The 17,310-nt window shown below is 38.0% G+C and overlaps 1 protein-coding gene across 2 annotated transcripts in view; it reads left to right on the forward strand.

Annotated features, from left to right (window-relative positions):
* Positions 1-348: 348 nt before the first annotated feature.
* The window catches only part of LOC307143677 (transient receptor potential cation channel subfamily M member 4-like), a 97,613-nt gene continuing 80,651 nt past the window's right edge, over positions 349-17,310 (forward strand). Inside the window, exons 1-6 of one of the 2 annotated variants that reach the window (XM_079845418.1) lie at positions 349-543; positions 10,489-10,550; positions 10,634-10,811; positions 13,141-13,321; positions 14,117-14,286; positions 15,529-15,700. In XM_079845418.1, the coding sequence (XP_079701544.1) occupies positions 484-543; positions 10,489-10,550; positions 10,634-10,811; positions 13,141-13,321; positions 14,117-14,286; positions 15,529-15,700 (823 nt within the window). In that variant the 5' untranslated portion in view covers positions 349-483. The remainder of the gene's footprint in view (positions 544-10,488; positions 10,551-10,633; positions 10,812-13,140; positions 13,322-14,116; positions 14,287-15,528; positions 15,701-17,310) is intronic. The other variant, XM_079845419.1, reaches the window with a different exon arrangement.

Genomic DNA, 17,310 nt, shown 5'->3' on the forward strand with positions numbered 1-17,310 from the left:
GTTATAATATATATATGTATAAACACATGCATGCATGACTAGGGTGAATTCAGGTAAATTGGGACACTTTTTGCCATAGAGATTAACTCAGAAAAACGTTCCAATTATATTGAATTAACACTAATGAGCACATGTAATAACTACAGCCTGGCATTTTGTTGGCGGTGTTTTTGGAACAACCTACCTAGACAAACCGGATTTTGATTAGAGCAAGTAATGAGTAAATTATCTCTCGTCTCACAGGTAGCTCGTCTTTTTTCCCACACGCGCGCGCGCCTCTTTCACCCTCTCCTCTTTCACCCTCTCCTCTACAGCCACACCCTGCGTGCCGGTTACACCTGATTCCCCAGGTAACCCGACAGTCTCTAGCGATCCCGTACTTCCTCGTTTACGGGTGGCATGGACGTTACGCGCTGCTGCAGAACGCTCTGAAGTGAAACTTCCTACAAACAGCGACTTTATAAAGCCCATACACAAACCACGATGAATGAAAAGGACATTGAACAACAAGGTGGACTGGCCGTGATGCCGAAAACAGATCAGGTAACGTTAGGTCTGACAGAAAGCTGATTACAGAAGCACTCATTTGCATTTGATTTATCGTTACAAACACGCTTCAGTTGTTTGCTGCTCTTATTTTATGTTTCTTAAAGACACACGGCATGCATTCAGTATCGTTTCGATTCGGTGTCTATGAGCAGGACTGAGGGAGTTTCTCAAAAACAACATACCATGGGTTAACAAGACTGTGCACGTGTGTTTGTCATGTGCTTCGTAACTACCACAGTGTTCATGTTAGGCCTACAGTGCAATTACATTTGTTGTATTTTTTAAACGAACAACAAGTGTTATATGGAAGTATTTTGTGTTATCTGTGCTTTATATTAAAGTGAGTTTGAAAAGGTCTAATATGTGTAGGCTGTATATATATAGCCTAACTACATCCAGAACAAAATACCATCTATAAATTAATTCAAATCAATGTAATCTTGTAAATTTGAGTTGTAGTATTAAATATTTTCTATTAATCTAAGAAATTAAATAGTAAACTGTAATTTGGCTGATGTTTTTACTGATTTAATGTTGCCCTGTAGCAATCTGAGGTTAATCATAAAATCATATTAACCTGAGGTTAATCATAAAATTCTTAGAAGATTTGTGTGCAAATTCCTCTGAAGAACATTAATAATAGTTAATTGTACTGTGCATCACTAAAGTTTGTGCTTTGGTGTTACAGTGAACCAAACAATGTAACGGGTGAACTAAGCACAAAACCCAGTTGATATGAATATGATCTAAATAAGTGGTGAGCCACTGTAAAAGCTAAACTGGTCTGTCTTGTTTTCCTGATGAAAGGGATGGGTGGAGATAAAAAGAGAAGTTAAAGTGAGCTGTTTACCCCCTATCTTTGTGACTGTTTCTCATTCTGACCTTCCTTGAGCAAAACCAGAAGATAAGATAAAGTGTTACATGCTTTGAAGCTGCATTCAGTGTTTTTTCCTCAATGGATTACATGATCAGCTTTATATTGCTAACGTAGTGATAGTGCCACCGTAAGCCAGAGACCACTGTTGTACAGTAGTCAGTGTTGGGGGGGGTGATGACGTCACATGAGTGACATAATCAGATTAATTTTTCTTAAGTAGCACCAAAACATTGCTGGGCTAGAACAGGGGCCCGTTCTTCGTACCTCGCTTAATACATCTAAGATGATTTGACAGATCCTAGATCTTTTAATCATGATAACTGATCTCTGGCTAATTTGGTTCTTCAATCGAATTTGCGGATTGGATTAAAATATCTGGATTAAATGATCTAAGATTACTGAGCGTTCTTTTTTTCCCTGAAGAGGGCAGATGCATCGATACTCGAAACCACGATCAGCAATGCAGCGATTAGCTGGCGTCAAGACAGCAACGTAATGACATCATATAATTAAAAAGCCACCTGGCAAAAAACGTGAAAAATTACACAAAAAACCCCACAAATTTCTGAACCTTTATAAGGAAACAGCCAAACGACCAAACCAACATAAAAGTTATAATAGATAAATTATAAATGTTTTTTTTTTTTTTTACATGATTACCAATTATTTATATTCACGATTTTATGCAGTATTTGTACACCCTTTACATTTTTATTTCAATGTTGTAATTTAATTTTTAATTCAATTTGAAGCAGATTTGTAACGTGACAGTATTCAAGTTTCTTATGGGTCAAGATCAAATTATCCTCTCTTGCGCTGCATCAAGCCACTCCCATAATATCCGTGATCACTTAATGCACGGCTCAGATTAACTGCACAACATGTGTGTAAACCAATAAAAATAAAATTATATAAAGTAATTATTCCATCACAAATAAATCGCTCAATCAAGTGGCTCTGTCTATAGTATTATACATTCTCATATACATATACAATATAACATTTTTATATTATTATTTACAATTATTATTATTGCCCCTGGTTCAGTAATGCACTCTTGTAATAAAGTAGCAGTGGCTGGGACAGATTTTAAGTATCACCTCAAGATGCAATCTAATCCTGTTTACATGAAATAAGCCTGCTCCAGTCCCGAGCAGGTTTAAGCTTACGGACATGTTACCATGACAGCAAGTCCAGGATGAGCTTCGAAGAACCAAACAATCCAAGATCATGCCAAATCGTCAACAATCAAATCCAGCTATCTGAGTTAGCGAGGTACGAAGAACGGGCCCCAGGGCTAGAAGTAAGAACCGATTACGTCAGGCGCTGGGGGCGGGGTCAACAAGGCCAACACAAACTTGAGATCCTCCATTTTTTAAATAGCAGCTAATGGAGCTAACAGCTGCTGCTCATTTGTAATCTCCGTCTATACAAATTACGGCGAACTGCATGAATGCGTTGGATTCGCTGTGTTTTCGTTGTGTTTTGATGCCGATGTAGGATCGTAAAGCCATGTGAATCAATAGTAACGCAACGTTTGCATTGTTGATGGAAGGCTTGTTCGCAGCGGTGCTGTGCAGAGACCGATCGCAGTATGATAACGAGTCCAGCGAGAGCATACGACTCCTTATGCTTTTGATTCACTCATGCGTTTTTTTATATATATATATATCATACGTGGATTGGTCTGCGCAGCGCCGATGCGTCTCGAACAAGCCTGGTGTGTTTGTGTTTCCCGCTGCCCAGGGTTGCCAGGTTTTCACAACCAAACCCGCCAATTGCTACTCAAAACAAGCCCAATCGCGTTCCAGGGGGGGATTCCCCAGTAAAAATCACATTTGGGGGTAAAATATGTGTTTTTTGGCATGGTTGCCTACTAAAATCCGTATTCCCGGGGCTAAATATCACATAATTGGGGTCGCTTCATCCCGCGGACATGAAAAAACAGCCCGCGGCAAAACCACAGACTTGGCAACACTGCCGCTGCCTCGCTAGCGTTGCTGAGAAAGATGAGACGTATACAGTGACGTAAGACATGGCTCTGTTGTGGCTCTCAGCCCGTGGAAAAGCAAACGGTTCTTAGAAGGCTCCTCAGTCGAACCAACTATGAACTGGGACTAGCTCTGGCTCTGAATTAGCTCTAGCACTGCCTTGGTGGAAAAGGGGTAATTGATAGCTTTTTTAGCTTGACATTGACATTTGGTAGTATTTCCAGAGAATTTCACGTGTGTGTCACACAGCTTGCAAACCAACCGCGATGCTTTGTCTAAGTCAAGGGTCTCCAACCTTTTTTCATTTTAGAGCTACTTTTTACAAAAAAAAGTCAAAGAGAGCTACTCATGTTATATAATACTTAAAACTCTTAAATAATGCATCATAATTCTCATATTAACAACTATCCAAACTGTTTTACACCTGAAAGAGTATAGTAGTAGTTCCAGTAGTCGGTACAATACCACTATTTTTTTTTTAAATAAATGTTTTATTATATATGATGATAATCATAAGTAAATAATGCATAAACATGTAAAGGCTGTATGCTGTTTAAAAGTAAACATTGTTTATAAATGAAAGATCAAGTGAAAAATAAGCAACCATTAATAATTATATAATTAGTATTATTTATTTCATAATTATTATTATTACATAGAGACGTAGCTAAATTTACTGTAGGCTACAATCTGTAGTCAATCTCTTCACGTTAAACCGAACTTTTATTTTGACGGGTTGCCGTGATTACCAGCATAGTTGCCAAGTCCGCGTATAACACGCGACTTTGGGCTTCTTTTTTTGGCAAGTCGCGTTAAAAAATCACGAGTTGCGGGTCGCGTTTTTTTGGGCTTATTTTAACAAATGTGGTTGCTTGTTAGGAAAATATAATAAGCAACTTCGTTTCTTTACATTTATGGTCGCTGTTTTGTCCAATACATTTAGCCTGGGAAAACCCAGACAACTTCCGGCAAATTTAGATTTGCTCTGCAAGTAGTCTGGCAAAGAGCCCATTCAAGCACATTTCTAAACCCTAGAAATCGCGGCACCAATTAAAAACGTTGGGGCGGGCTTTAGACGATGACGACAGCGCAGCGACGTTGAAGCAGATTTGTGGAGCATCACTCATTCGAATCAGCAATCGCGTCTGTTTTAAGCGATTTAAAACCGGAGTCCTTTTCGTTAAAACCCGAGCAAAGAACAACACTCGAAGCCTTCATATATAAAAAAAGATGTTATCGCTGTCTTACCGACTGGATTCGGCAAAAGTCTGATACCAGCTTGGCCCTTTGGTGGCTAAACGAATGGGTCTTAGCGAGAGCCCTCTGGTAGTGTTAAAGGTCCCATTCCGCATGATCCCATTGTTCAAACTTTAGTTAGTGTGTAATGTTGCTGTTAGAGCATAAATAATACCTGTAAAATTATAAAGCTCAAAGTTCAATGCCAAGCGAGATATTTTATTTAACAGAAGTTCCCTTTCAAAGCCTACAGCGAACGGCTGGCTTGGACTACATCCTGGTACTTCCTGCTATAATTACGTCAGTAGAGCAGTAGAACAGACTAACCTCCGCCCACAAAGAAACGCGAAAAAGGGGGCGCGGTCTTGTTGCTGTCCCACGTGGAGAAGCGGACGGTCGCGTGGAGAAAAGGAACTGTTGCGTTGAGTGTGTTTATCGCCATGTCGTCGAGACGCTGTTATTTTCATCCAGGAGTCAAATCACCTTTGTTTGGCTCTCCCAGGGACGCTGTAGAGATTATTGAACGCATTCATCTCTACGTTAAGAGGCGTGATCTTTCCAACATGCGCTAAGCTGCTGTCGAATCACAACACAGGAACTGCTGGCACGTGCGCTAAGCTGCGGTCGAATTACAACACGGTAAGCGCTGGCACAATCAGAACTCGTTACGTATTTCTGAAGGAGGGACTTTATAGAACAGGGAAATCACCAGCCGTTTTTAGGACAGTGGAAACAGCGGTACACAGATAAGTACATTGTGTGAAAAATACTGTGTTTTTTTACACTCGAAACATGAACACATGTTATATTGCACACTGTAAACACAATCAAAGCTTCAAAAAAACACGAAGAACGGGACCTTTAATGTTTTACAAAATATAGTTTTAAGTCCTTTTCAGGCGTGAATGTAGTTGTTTAAAGCTCAAATCTGTGGTTTATTTATAAAGAGAGCGCCTTTTTTAAAATTTGATCTGCCGTTTTCGGAGTTGTGAGCTCCAGTGGTTCAGCAGCGCTCAATCGATCATTGAGCCCGCCGAGAGGCGCCTTTCCCCGGCCAGTCCTTCTGCCGTCTGCCGCTGGCTCTGATGTCTCTGTAGTGGTTAAACCGTCTCGTCTTGTGTAGATCTCACGGCTGATCTTTGCTCTCATTAATCTATAATTTGTTCCTAGACAGATCGTTTTGTCTGAGGGCAAAGTGAAGTTTCATAACTTTATATTTTTAAGATATTAAACTTTACCGTTGTAGTCTCCTAGCGCTGACTTTGACTGAATTGCTTTATTTATTGTATTGCTTCTTATACCTTTTACTTATACTTTTATAATTGCTATTGATGATCACACATAAATTGACATTTAACAAAAAGAGACTGGGTTGTGTTTTGTGTCATATTTAATGTATTACAGTGATAATTATGCCTATATTATGTGTGTGTTTTTTTAAATGTAAACGAAAAGAGGCTGGGTTTTTTATATTTCGTTTTGTTATAAACATGCATTGAAGATAATATGCATTGCCTGCACTACATATACACATATATACTGGGTGATACTGTCAAGAACGCTGCTTGTCCATTAGCAGACTAAGCGGACTAGTTTCCTCCCATCCTCGGGAGTTCGTTCTCCGGAGTCAAACTTGGTAGCCTAAGTCACGGACGCAAGTCAGAAGTTCACGTACGAAATATGTCATAAAACACCACTGCCTCATTTCATAAAAAAAAACAAATTAAACATAATAGCCACACGAATGTGGTTCAGGCAACGCGTAGCTAGGCCTACATTGATTATCTTATATATTTATAATAAAACGAAGTACAAAACACCCTGCCTCTTTTCGTTTACATTTAAAAAAATAATATATTAAACATTAATATGTGGTTTAGGTAAGGTGACCAGATTTCTGAAATGGAAACCGGGGACATTTCCTATTTGACAACACAAGTACAGACAAGAACGCATATTGAGAAACGGCCAGAGTCTCAGATGTTTCTCCGTCGCTCTGCATACGTCATCTCCCTCATCGCTCTGATTGGTTTGAGGTCTATCCAATTGCGCCGAGAGGCATTTGAGCGACGCCCGTTGGTGACGCCCCTTTGGAAATGATTTGTCTATGAAGCTTTGCCAGACCATAACTCAGTTACTACTGAGAATGGTCTGGTTTTAACCAGGCTACAATACATTGACTGACACTGTCATCTCACAGCTAATAGCCATTCAGTGCAACGATACAAGTGCTGTAGTAATCCGTCCTCATACATCCCGCCTCCTTCTCCCCTTCATTGAAGAAAAATCGCGTTCAACGTGCAGGCATGTGACGTTATAAATGCACGTAATGATAGTTATACTTAAATAGACTACTTAAATAGTTAGTAGACTTAAATAGGCTATAGAGGAAACAGGCAGGAGAGGCACCTAATTTTATTTTAAAAATATTTTTGTAATGTATTTAAAATTACAGGCTATTATATATTTAAAAAAATTGGCCTTCATGTCACTTTTTCCATCTCCAAACCTCTTCTGTTCACAGCTGATCGGAGGATATTCCATGTCCTTTATTGGAATTTGATGATTTTTGTAAAATCACATCTGTTTTTGCTTTTCAAACTCCGAGAGGTTTCGGTTTAATATGTTGCAGGCTCATTTATTGATAAAAAATAATTTATTATAAATAATATTGATGATAATAAATAATATAATAATATTGGGCTTGTTTTGGGCTCGTTTTTGAAGCTGCGGTTGCTTATTTGTCTCGCGAGAGTTGGCAACACTGATTACCAGTGTCTGTGTTCATGATATATGACAGTGGGTGCGCGTCTCCATTCAGCTCCCTAGTTCAGTCAGGGCCCTGATCTGGGATCAGCCCATTGACTCATGTCCTGATCAGTGCCCTGAACTACTGAACCAGGAGCTGAATGAGACGCACCCAGTTTTCTCAAAAGAAACGGTACATTTTCATGATGTGACGGTTTATGCGTTCGTGTCGGCAGAGATTACAAGAGCGATTGCGCGCGCGCTGCCCCCGTCATCCACACAGATGCATAACATGCAGGAGTAGTTTTGCAGTTTATTATTTACAGACACTAGTATATATTTGGCTTCAGTCTGGAGCCCTGCGCTTAAATTAACATGGAAGCGACTGAACGCAGCTGCTATGGTGAGCTATTTTAGAACAGACCCGCGGGCAACTCGTGTGGTCCTTGCGGGCGACTCATGTTGTTGACCCCTGAGTCTAAGTCGTCGCTTTCCTTCTTCTTTTTAAACCCAAAGTGCTCCCACACATCTGCTTTTAAGCATGAAGGTGCTGGATTTATATTCGCCGCCATTTTCTTGAATCTCCTCGCTCTGACTCCGTAAACAAGAAGAGGTAACGTTAGACGTCAGCGTCTGTGTAAAGTTAGTAGTACGGGTAACTTGCTCTACAGCGATACTAGCGGCTGGCTGACCAAATCGCTCTTCATGCAACGCAAATGGGGGTAAACACGGGGATTTGAATGGGACTTATGTATGTATCGATACTCGCGGCTTAAAAAACGATACTTTCTTGGGAGAAAAAATATCGATTTATATCGCAGAATCGATAAAATTGCCCAGCCTTATTCCACACCGAACGTGAATGTGCTGCGGCGAAAAAAAACGATATTTATTTTTTTTGCTTTAATATATATATATTTCTAAAAAAATCTCGAAGCGAAAGAAAAGGCTTCAACCAATCACATGCAAGGAAACATAGGTGACGAAATGTTCAGTAAATGTCACTAGCTATTCAATCAACATTAACCTTTGCCAGGTAACGTTATCGCATTTCTCACGAGATTACAGCTCCTGTGGAGTACATGCAAGTCGCTGTTGACTACAGATAACGATAACATAACCTTTTGAGTTAACTTAATTGTGTCCGTGACTATAGAAAGTGAATGTGTTTCCGTAAGTACGACTGTGGCACTAAAATGTTTACATTGTGACTCAACTGGAAACATAGCTGGAAACACAGCTACTGCGGATCGTTTGGTTCCTGAAGTGTGTGTGTGTCTCGTCAGATGCGCTGCCACTGTCTCTAGAGGAGCTCCTCAAATTGTCCCACGGACATTTGAAAGTGCGTGCGGCCATGATAAAGTTTTAGCTCCTGTGCAAGATTAGCATACTCGCCTTCAGACTCTGTTCTTTAAGACTGGGTGCATTCAAAACCTTCTTTTCGGTCTTTTAAATAAAGTGAAAAGCTCGTCTTCACTGGATGAGGAAATGTCCGTGTTTTCGCAGCTGTTGCCGCGAATGTTTTGGAATGTTGGAGCTCTGAAATGTCACAGACGTCGCAAATTCGTGTCGCGGCTGATGTGAATGGTTTTGACGCGAACTATTCGCATGCAAAATATTCACTTTTTTGCTACGCGTCCGGTGTGAAAGGGCCTTAAATGTGAGCATTTATTCATCTCACTTGCACAATAAAGATTCAGTATTCCTCAAATTAACTAAAATCAGTCAAATGCAAAATCAGAGTACTATAAACCTCCAATAATTAAATGTTAAATAAAACAAATATTTTTTATGCATTTAACCAATTATCTTTATTGACCAATGTCTTGCTGCTGACCTTTGATGATTCAGTTAAACCATGAGCAAAAATGACTAGATTTTTTGTTTTTATTGGTAAAACTTTTTTATCCTGCGTCCATTCTTCCATTATCCAGAATGGCAGCACAGCAGAGCTGCGTCCTCTACTGTTCATGTGTGAATTTGCATTTTTACCTCCAAACACCAAACGCGAATAGAGAGTCAGGGGCGAGTGATTTCAATGTTAAGTCAATGGAAAGGCGCATTGACGCGCGTTTGGAGGTCCTGCGGCGCGATGAACGCGATTCCGCCTCATTCGCGTGTCCAGTTCGCGCAAATCACGTGAATTTAGTGTCTTGCGCGAAACGGGCAAATGGTTCTTTTTGTGCATTACGCTTTTGAAGTAAATTAGCGTCTGACGCCCGAGTTGAAAATGTTTAACTTTGGCGTCAATTTGCGCCGCGTTAACCAATCAGGAGCCTGCTTGCTGCTGTCACGTAGTAAAGTGATGTGATGAAAAACCCTGCATAAATTAAAAATACTACTATTGTGTCACAAAATGTAGTTTTAAGACTTTTTCAGGTGAGAATGTAGTTGTTTAAAGCTCAAATCTGTGGTTTATTTATAAAGAGAGCGCCTATTTTTTAAAAAAATTATCTTGCGTTTTTGGAGTTGTGAGATCCAGGCGATCACCGGGCAATCACCGCTCATAACCCCGGCGAGAGCAACCTTTCCTCGGCTAGTCCTTCTGCCGTTTGCCGCTGGCTCAGATGTCCTGTAGTGGTTTCGTCTTGTGTGGATCTAACGGGCGATCTTTGGTGTCATGAATCTATAATTTGTCTGCCAAATCGTTTTGACTGAGGGCAAAGAAGTTTCATAACTTTATTTTTTTTAAGGATATTTAAATATACATGCAGTGAAGATAATGTAGGAGTCACCTGGACCACATTTGTGTGGCTATTAATGCTTAAAATATATTTTTAATGAAAATGAAGAGGCAGAGTGGTGTTTTATGACATATTTCTCCTGGAGTGCCTTGAACGCGCGTCTATTTCGCTTCAAAGAGGTCTTTACATTTGCACAAAAATATAACTTTTTTTGTTATTTAAAATCTCCAGGCCAGGTGAGAAAAAGTAACTTAAAAGTAACGTAACACATTACTCATCAATTAGTTACTTTTTAAGGTAATGCAATATTGTAATGCATTACTTTTCAAAGTAACTTTCCCCAACACTGACAGTAGCTGTCATTTTAGTGCATTAATTAAGTTATTTCTGTTATTGATTTCAGAGCTGGATTCCAGATTACTTTAAAAAGAGAGTGTGCACAACATTTGTCGAGGACACTTCCAGGTAAGATGTCGGACTTGGTGAGTATTCATTATCTCGTGTTAGATTCCTTCAGTAGGACAGATCCTCTGTCTGTTGTTTTGTAGCAGTGACGGTCTGTGTCAGTGTGGGTCTACGCGGGACACACACCCCTCAGTGGCCCTGGGCGATAACTTCAGCACAGCCATCGTCAGTCTCTGGGACAGCGCACAGCACTCCTCTGAACAGCCCACAGATGCCTTTGGAGAGCTGGAGTTCACTGGGACCGGCAAGAGACACAGCCATGTGAGTTCCTCTCCATTGTGGATGTGCTGTATATGAGCTATAGATTTACAGATATTAGTGATTTGGATCACATGGAAAATAGAGATTATAGAAAATACATTTTGGTAAACAAGTACACCAACTTTTGGGTGGGGACACTTAATATTGAAAGGATTTAATTTACTTTTTGTTTAAAATAATTCATATTAAATCATATTTTATGATGTAACATTTGGGTGTGTGATGAGGATAAACTAAAATCTTTACATAAAGAGCATTATAAAAGAAGCAAAAATAATTGTCAAGTTAAAAGTGTACAGTTTTAATTTGACCCTCATTAAAACAAAATTCCTGTTTTGATCATACCCTTCTTTTTATAATTATAGATTTTTTTTTTCACTTTTTGTTTGGAATAATAATTATTAAATAGTGCTGTGAATCGATAATTTTTTTTAAACTAAATTATAATTTTTTTTTCTGTAATTAATCATGATTAATCGCACTTAAAAAAAACATTGGAGTTTTTAATATTTTGATATTGTAGTAATTTCAGTTACTCTCCAAATTAATGAAGAAACAATTTAAAGACAGCATATTTTAAATATTTGTTGTATGGCATCTTTTTATGAATGAAGGCCAGTAACACTGATACTAATGTCTCTGTGAAACATTAATGACGTTACATTAGGTTACAGTATAACTGAAAGCTACCAATTTCAACATTTATTAGGCTTTAAAAATAAAAACTTAAAAAACTTAATTTAATTGAACTTAAAACAATCTTTTCATAAACCCATTATAATAAATGTTATATTTACCCATGGCTTTCCCTGTTAGACACAGGAATTCGATACAGTTATCAACACCTTTCTTAACTGCATAAATAATAAATGAAATATAGATTAATCATCATTAAAGCTACAATTTTCTCTGTTCCCGTTGTTCTTTGATGAACATTAATGAGACTTCATCAGTGCTGCTGTCACTTTAAGATTGACCGCTGCCGAACATGAAGCGGATCTGATGCGCTGTCCTGCGCATCTCAAGTTCATTTAAGAGGTTTTTTTTTTTTTTTTTTTTTTTTTACAAATTTAAGACTCCTAATATGAGAATACTTGACAAAACTGGCATTTTGGCAAAATTCCCTGTGCTGTTGTTATTTTTAGTTAGAGCGAAAGAGAACTCTTGTGTGTGTGTGTGTGTGTGTGTGTGTGTCCCTCGATTAGCTCCCTAGCTTCCTAGGTGGTGAATCAGTATATCGTGTAGGCCTACATGAATGTGGACGATTCCCTGATCAGTGCCCTGACTAACTAGGGAGCGGATTGAGACGCACCCACACAGACAGGACATTGACCGACAGCGCGTTCTCTTGTGTCTTGTCGCGCTTAGATTGTTTAAAAGCATTTACATGAATAAGAGCGTGATCATATAATGTAACACTGGGCAAAAATGGATATAAAAACGGACGCTGCGTTAATTGCGTTAAATATTTTTAATGCGTTAAACTGAAAAAATTAATCGCCCGCGTTAATTTGCCCAGCACTAATATTAAATAATTAAATTAATAATAATAATAATAATAAATGAATAGTCGGTGACCAATTAAATAAAATTGTAATAAAATTGTAAATAAAATCTTCATATAAAAGCATTTTAAAAGCAGCAAAAATAAATATTGTACAATTTTAATTTGGCCTTCATATAACAGAAAATCTTTAATAAAAATCAACCCCTGGCACATAAACATTTCCAGTAGATGGAGAAACAACCATCCAAATTTTTATTTTGTTTTTGTCATTTTCAGTTTCTTTTTACATTTGATTGCCCCCATCTACTCCCCATCTATTTATAATTATTGAAATTGTTTATGTTTTCACTTTTTGTTTAAAATAATTAATCATTTTAGAACATTTTCATCCTGACAAGGGCAAAATAAGACAATCTTTAAAAAAAACAAAAAAAAACAAGCTGCAACATTAATTGTCATGGTAAAAAGTATACAGTTTTAGGGGCCGTTTGAACAACACCGTTTTCAACTAAAACGGGAAACTTTTTATGCGCTTTGGCCGTTCACTTCATTTACACAACGACAGCATTTTGGGGGCCTTAAAATGTAAACTTGAAAATTATATTGTTATCGTACAATTGTTGTCGTGTAATCATACCCTAAATTTGGTCTTTATATAAAAAAAACCCCCGTTTTAATAGCAATCAACTCCTGAGACATCAAAATTGCCCATAGTTGAAGAAACAACCCCATTTAACAATTCAGTAGCTTGTTTTTGTAACTTCCAGTGGCTTTTTATCCTTTGATTCCCATTTTATTCTCACTCCCCTTCTCTTTATCCAGTTTCTGCGTCTCTCCAGCACCACAGAACCTTCCAGGGTCTTCAATATCATGAGGGAACACTGGAAACTGGCACAGCCCAACCTGGTGGTGTCAGTGGTTGGTGGTGGGAAAAGTTTAGATGTCAAGACCTGGGTGCGAGAGGTGCTGAGGCAGGGGCTGGTTAAAGCTGCACAGAGTACAGGTGCCGTCTTCTCTCCACACATTACATTATTCATATCTCATGTTTTTCATGCATTTACATGCTATACAAAGGTTTGAAAATGTTGCATTATGCTACTTTCACAACTGTGGTAAAGATGTGATATCTGCGGAGAAGTTTTGATTTATTGCCACTGCCAGACTGTAATTTTTCAACATGCTTGCTCTCTTATTTGTGAAAGGTTAGGCCATGTGACTCTTTGTTCGTAAATGTCACACCTGAAATTATCGATGAGAAACAGAAAAGTGCATGACCACTTCAGCTGTCATTGTGCCTTCTATTGTGAACTGACAGGATGTAAGCAGTATGAATATGAATCATACATTCATATCTAGATTACCTGTAAGTAATTAAAGGCCTAGTTACCAGGACACACAAATTCCTGCAGGACTAATTATTTCATCAACCTGGTTTATGTCAGGAAAGTCGGCCAGCAAGTTCTTCTCTTTGTGTGTATTTTTTATTTTTTTACATTTCACTGAAATAAAATAATGCACAATGCAATTTATTGGAAGTGGAAATATAATAATAATAATAATAATAATAACAACAACAACAACAACAACAACAACAACAACAACAACTGAATAACTAAATATAAAATAAATAAATATTACATAATTCATATTTATGGAATATTTGTGTCTGTGACAAAGATAATACATAAAAATCACTTGAAAAGTAGCTAAAAATATATATAAAAACAATAAAATATAATAGGACTAGTAAATATACTAGTAACTAATATAGTTAATTGTGGATGTGGCTTATGTACAGGTGCATGGATCATAACCGGAGGGTTGAATGAAGGTCTCAGCAAGTGTGTAGGAGAAGCTGTGAGAGATTATGCCACCGCAACGTCTGCTGTCACTCTCAGTAAAGTGGTTCTTATTGGCATCACTCCCTGGGGCCTGGTACAAGATAGCCAACAGCTCGTCAACTCTGAGGTAATGCAACTTTTTTATATTATATATATATAGTCCTGTTCAGAATTATTGACACCCTTAACAAAGATTGAACAAAGAAGCCTGTGAAAATGAACCTGCATTAATCCTTTTGATATTTCATTGAAGTAAAGTAATTGGAAAATATGGGGAAAATCTCATAATGAAATGTTTTTCTCAAAAACAAATTAGCCACAATTATTGCGACCCCTGTATTTAATACTTTTTGCAGCCTCCTTTTGCCAAGATAACAGCTCTGAGTCTTCTTCTGTAATGCCTCGAGAGGTTGAAGGACACCTGACAAGAGATCAGTGCATTTTAGTGATCAGTGCATTATAAGATTTCTATCAGAGGCCGTCAGGTTTAGATTTTTTTTTAATCTGTTGGTATTTGATAGAATCCATGAACATTAAAGATCCAGCAGTATATTTAATCATACACATGGGGTACTTTTCTGTGTGCACCAAACCCATCTGGTGGGTTTGCTGCCAAAAACAAAAAAACTCTTTAAAAAAAAAAAGGTTTTGTCTGACCACAGAACCAGGTTTCTTGCGAAGTTCCAGCATGTCTGACAACTGAATATGCTGGAGTTTTTTTTTTTTTTTTTTTTTTTTTTTTTTTTTTAAGGCTTTCTGACCCCAAGACTCAGCTACTTTCTTCAATTTTCCAGCTGTGATCCTTGGAGAGTCATTGGCCACTCAAACTATCCTTCTTACTGTACTTCTTAATTATTGCCCTGATGGTGTAAATGGGAATTTTTTTATCCTTTAGCTATTTTCTTACAGCCACTTCTCATTTTGTGACGCTCAACAATCTATTACTGCACATCAGAACTATATCTTAGATAATCGAAAATATTTTTAATATATTAAAATGTCCTGGCTAATCCAAGCTTTATAATGGCAGTGAATGGGAGCCCAAAAAAGTGCATCCATCCATTAGCAGCTCCTGGTTAATAAAGGCCTTCTGAAGTGAAGCCATGCGTTTGTGTAAGAAAAATATCCATATTTAACATGTTATAAAGTGAAATATCTAGCTTCCGCCAGACCGCCTTCCATATTCAACTTATTAAGGAAGTGGGGGAAATCATGGGGTAATTTTCATTTTTTGGTGAACCCTTTAAATGTTGAGCAAGCAATTCCTAGGGGTACCAATAAGCCTGCATGCTATGTACTGCACAAATAGAGCAATATTGTGTATGCAAATACTTATTTTAGAACAACAATTTCTGATTCTTTCTCTTAGGGAAGTTTCCCCGCTAAGTATTTAGTCAAATACACCAGTACCTTGCAATCTTGCTATCTGAATAATAATTACAAGGCTTTCCTTCTGGTGGATGATGGGACCATAAGGCGTGAAGGTGGTGAGGTCGGATTCAGAGCACGTCTGGAGGATTACATTTCACGTCAGCGCACAGGTACAACATAAAATGCTGCTTTTAGGGCATTTCACGTGCTTGAATGCTCCTCTTAGGAATGTCTTTACACATCATGTAAAGATCAATGATGACTTGTACTTTGCTTGGTTTTATTGCAGTTTAGATTTTTGGCCACCTAATGGTCATTTTTTGGTTATTGCAAGAGAAGACACTGCTTTTAGCATAAAAAAAGGCTACTAGCCTTAAAAGGCTACTAGGCTAAAAGGCTACTAGGCGGACCATTCAGAAAGTGTTCATAGAAGGTCTTGTGATGGTTCATTTTGACAAAGTATGACATCAAGAGTTCAGTGATTCAGAGAACTGAAATATACTGTCAAATTAAAAGTTTGGTTTAACCAAGAAATTATGAAATTATTTCACTACTGTATACTAAAATACATTTCTGAAAGTAATAATAATAATATAAAAGGAATATCATAGAGCCAAGATATTTTTCATCCATGTTTTAAATTTATACATTTTGTTTTGCAGCATCTTATTTGACAAAAATACAAATGCAATGTTTTGTTTCACATTAATTATATTTATTAAATTAGTTATATTTTCATTTGATTACATTTTAAAAGCTTGATTAGATTGGTCAAGTTGATATAAATGTGTATTAAATCATAAACAGAATCCCAAAAATAAAATGGAAAACATAGGATTTAGGGAAAAAATGTAATGGATTTCATTGGCCCCTAAATTAAAATATAGCTACTCTGTGGAGTTTAAATGTTTACATTCATTCTCAACGTTCAACAGATAAGTGGAAAGCATTTCCTTCCCCATTAAAGGTGCACTATGTAAAAAACAAAAAAACAGAAAAACTTTGAAAACCACTAGGCCAGTGTTATATATTTTGTTCAGTTAAAGGTGAACTATTTAGGATTTTTGCAGTAAAATATCCAGAAACCACTAGGCTAGTGTTATATATTTTGTTCAGTTGAGTACTTAGAATATCCCAAATGTTTCCAACTATTTATAAATCGTGAGAAATTACTATTTTAACCGAGGAACCGGGACGTGTGGTCTATGCGTGTGAGGGAGTCGCCTGTCGATTGCGTCATATCTGCGTTACCCTCGGTTTCCGGTTTTATTCAGTGAAACACTTTACTCTCACTGCAGTGTGAACAAGTGTCATAGCAGCCGCCGAGCGAACGTCATAACTTCCTTTTCAACACACTTAGATATATCTAATACGATAAACAGAGTTGCGTTACCTCACTCATGACTGGAAAAGAGGAAGTGGGGCCGGCAACCGTGTCATAATAAAAGTCCCGCCGGCGACTATGCCATAATAACAGTCCCGCTCTTCAATCGCTCCTGCGGCCTTGCTCAGCTCCACAACACTCGGTCATGCTCTGCTTCAGACTACAGTAATGTTAATAATCGCATCCATGAACATGATTTCTGCCCGAGTCCTATCCTGACTGTTTTCCACCGACTGTGAGGTGAAGACCACATGTCCCAAGATTCTGCACTCAAACGTGGCGTCATCAAACTACGCCTTTGTTTTGAACAGGCGACCTCTAGTGGACGGAAAAGTTACATAGTGTAGCTTTAAGTACTTACAATGTCCCAAATGTTTCCAACTATTTGTAAATCGT

Source organism: Gobio gobio (genome assembly GCF_949357685.1).
Source record: "Gobio gobio genome assembly, chromosome: 20".
NCBI lineage: Eukaryota > Metazoa > Chordata > Actinopteri > Cypriniformes > Gobionidae > Gobio > Gobio gobio.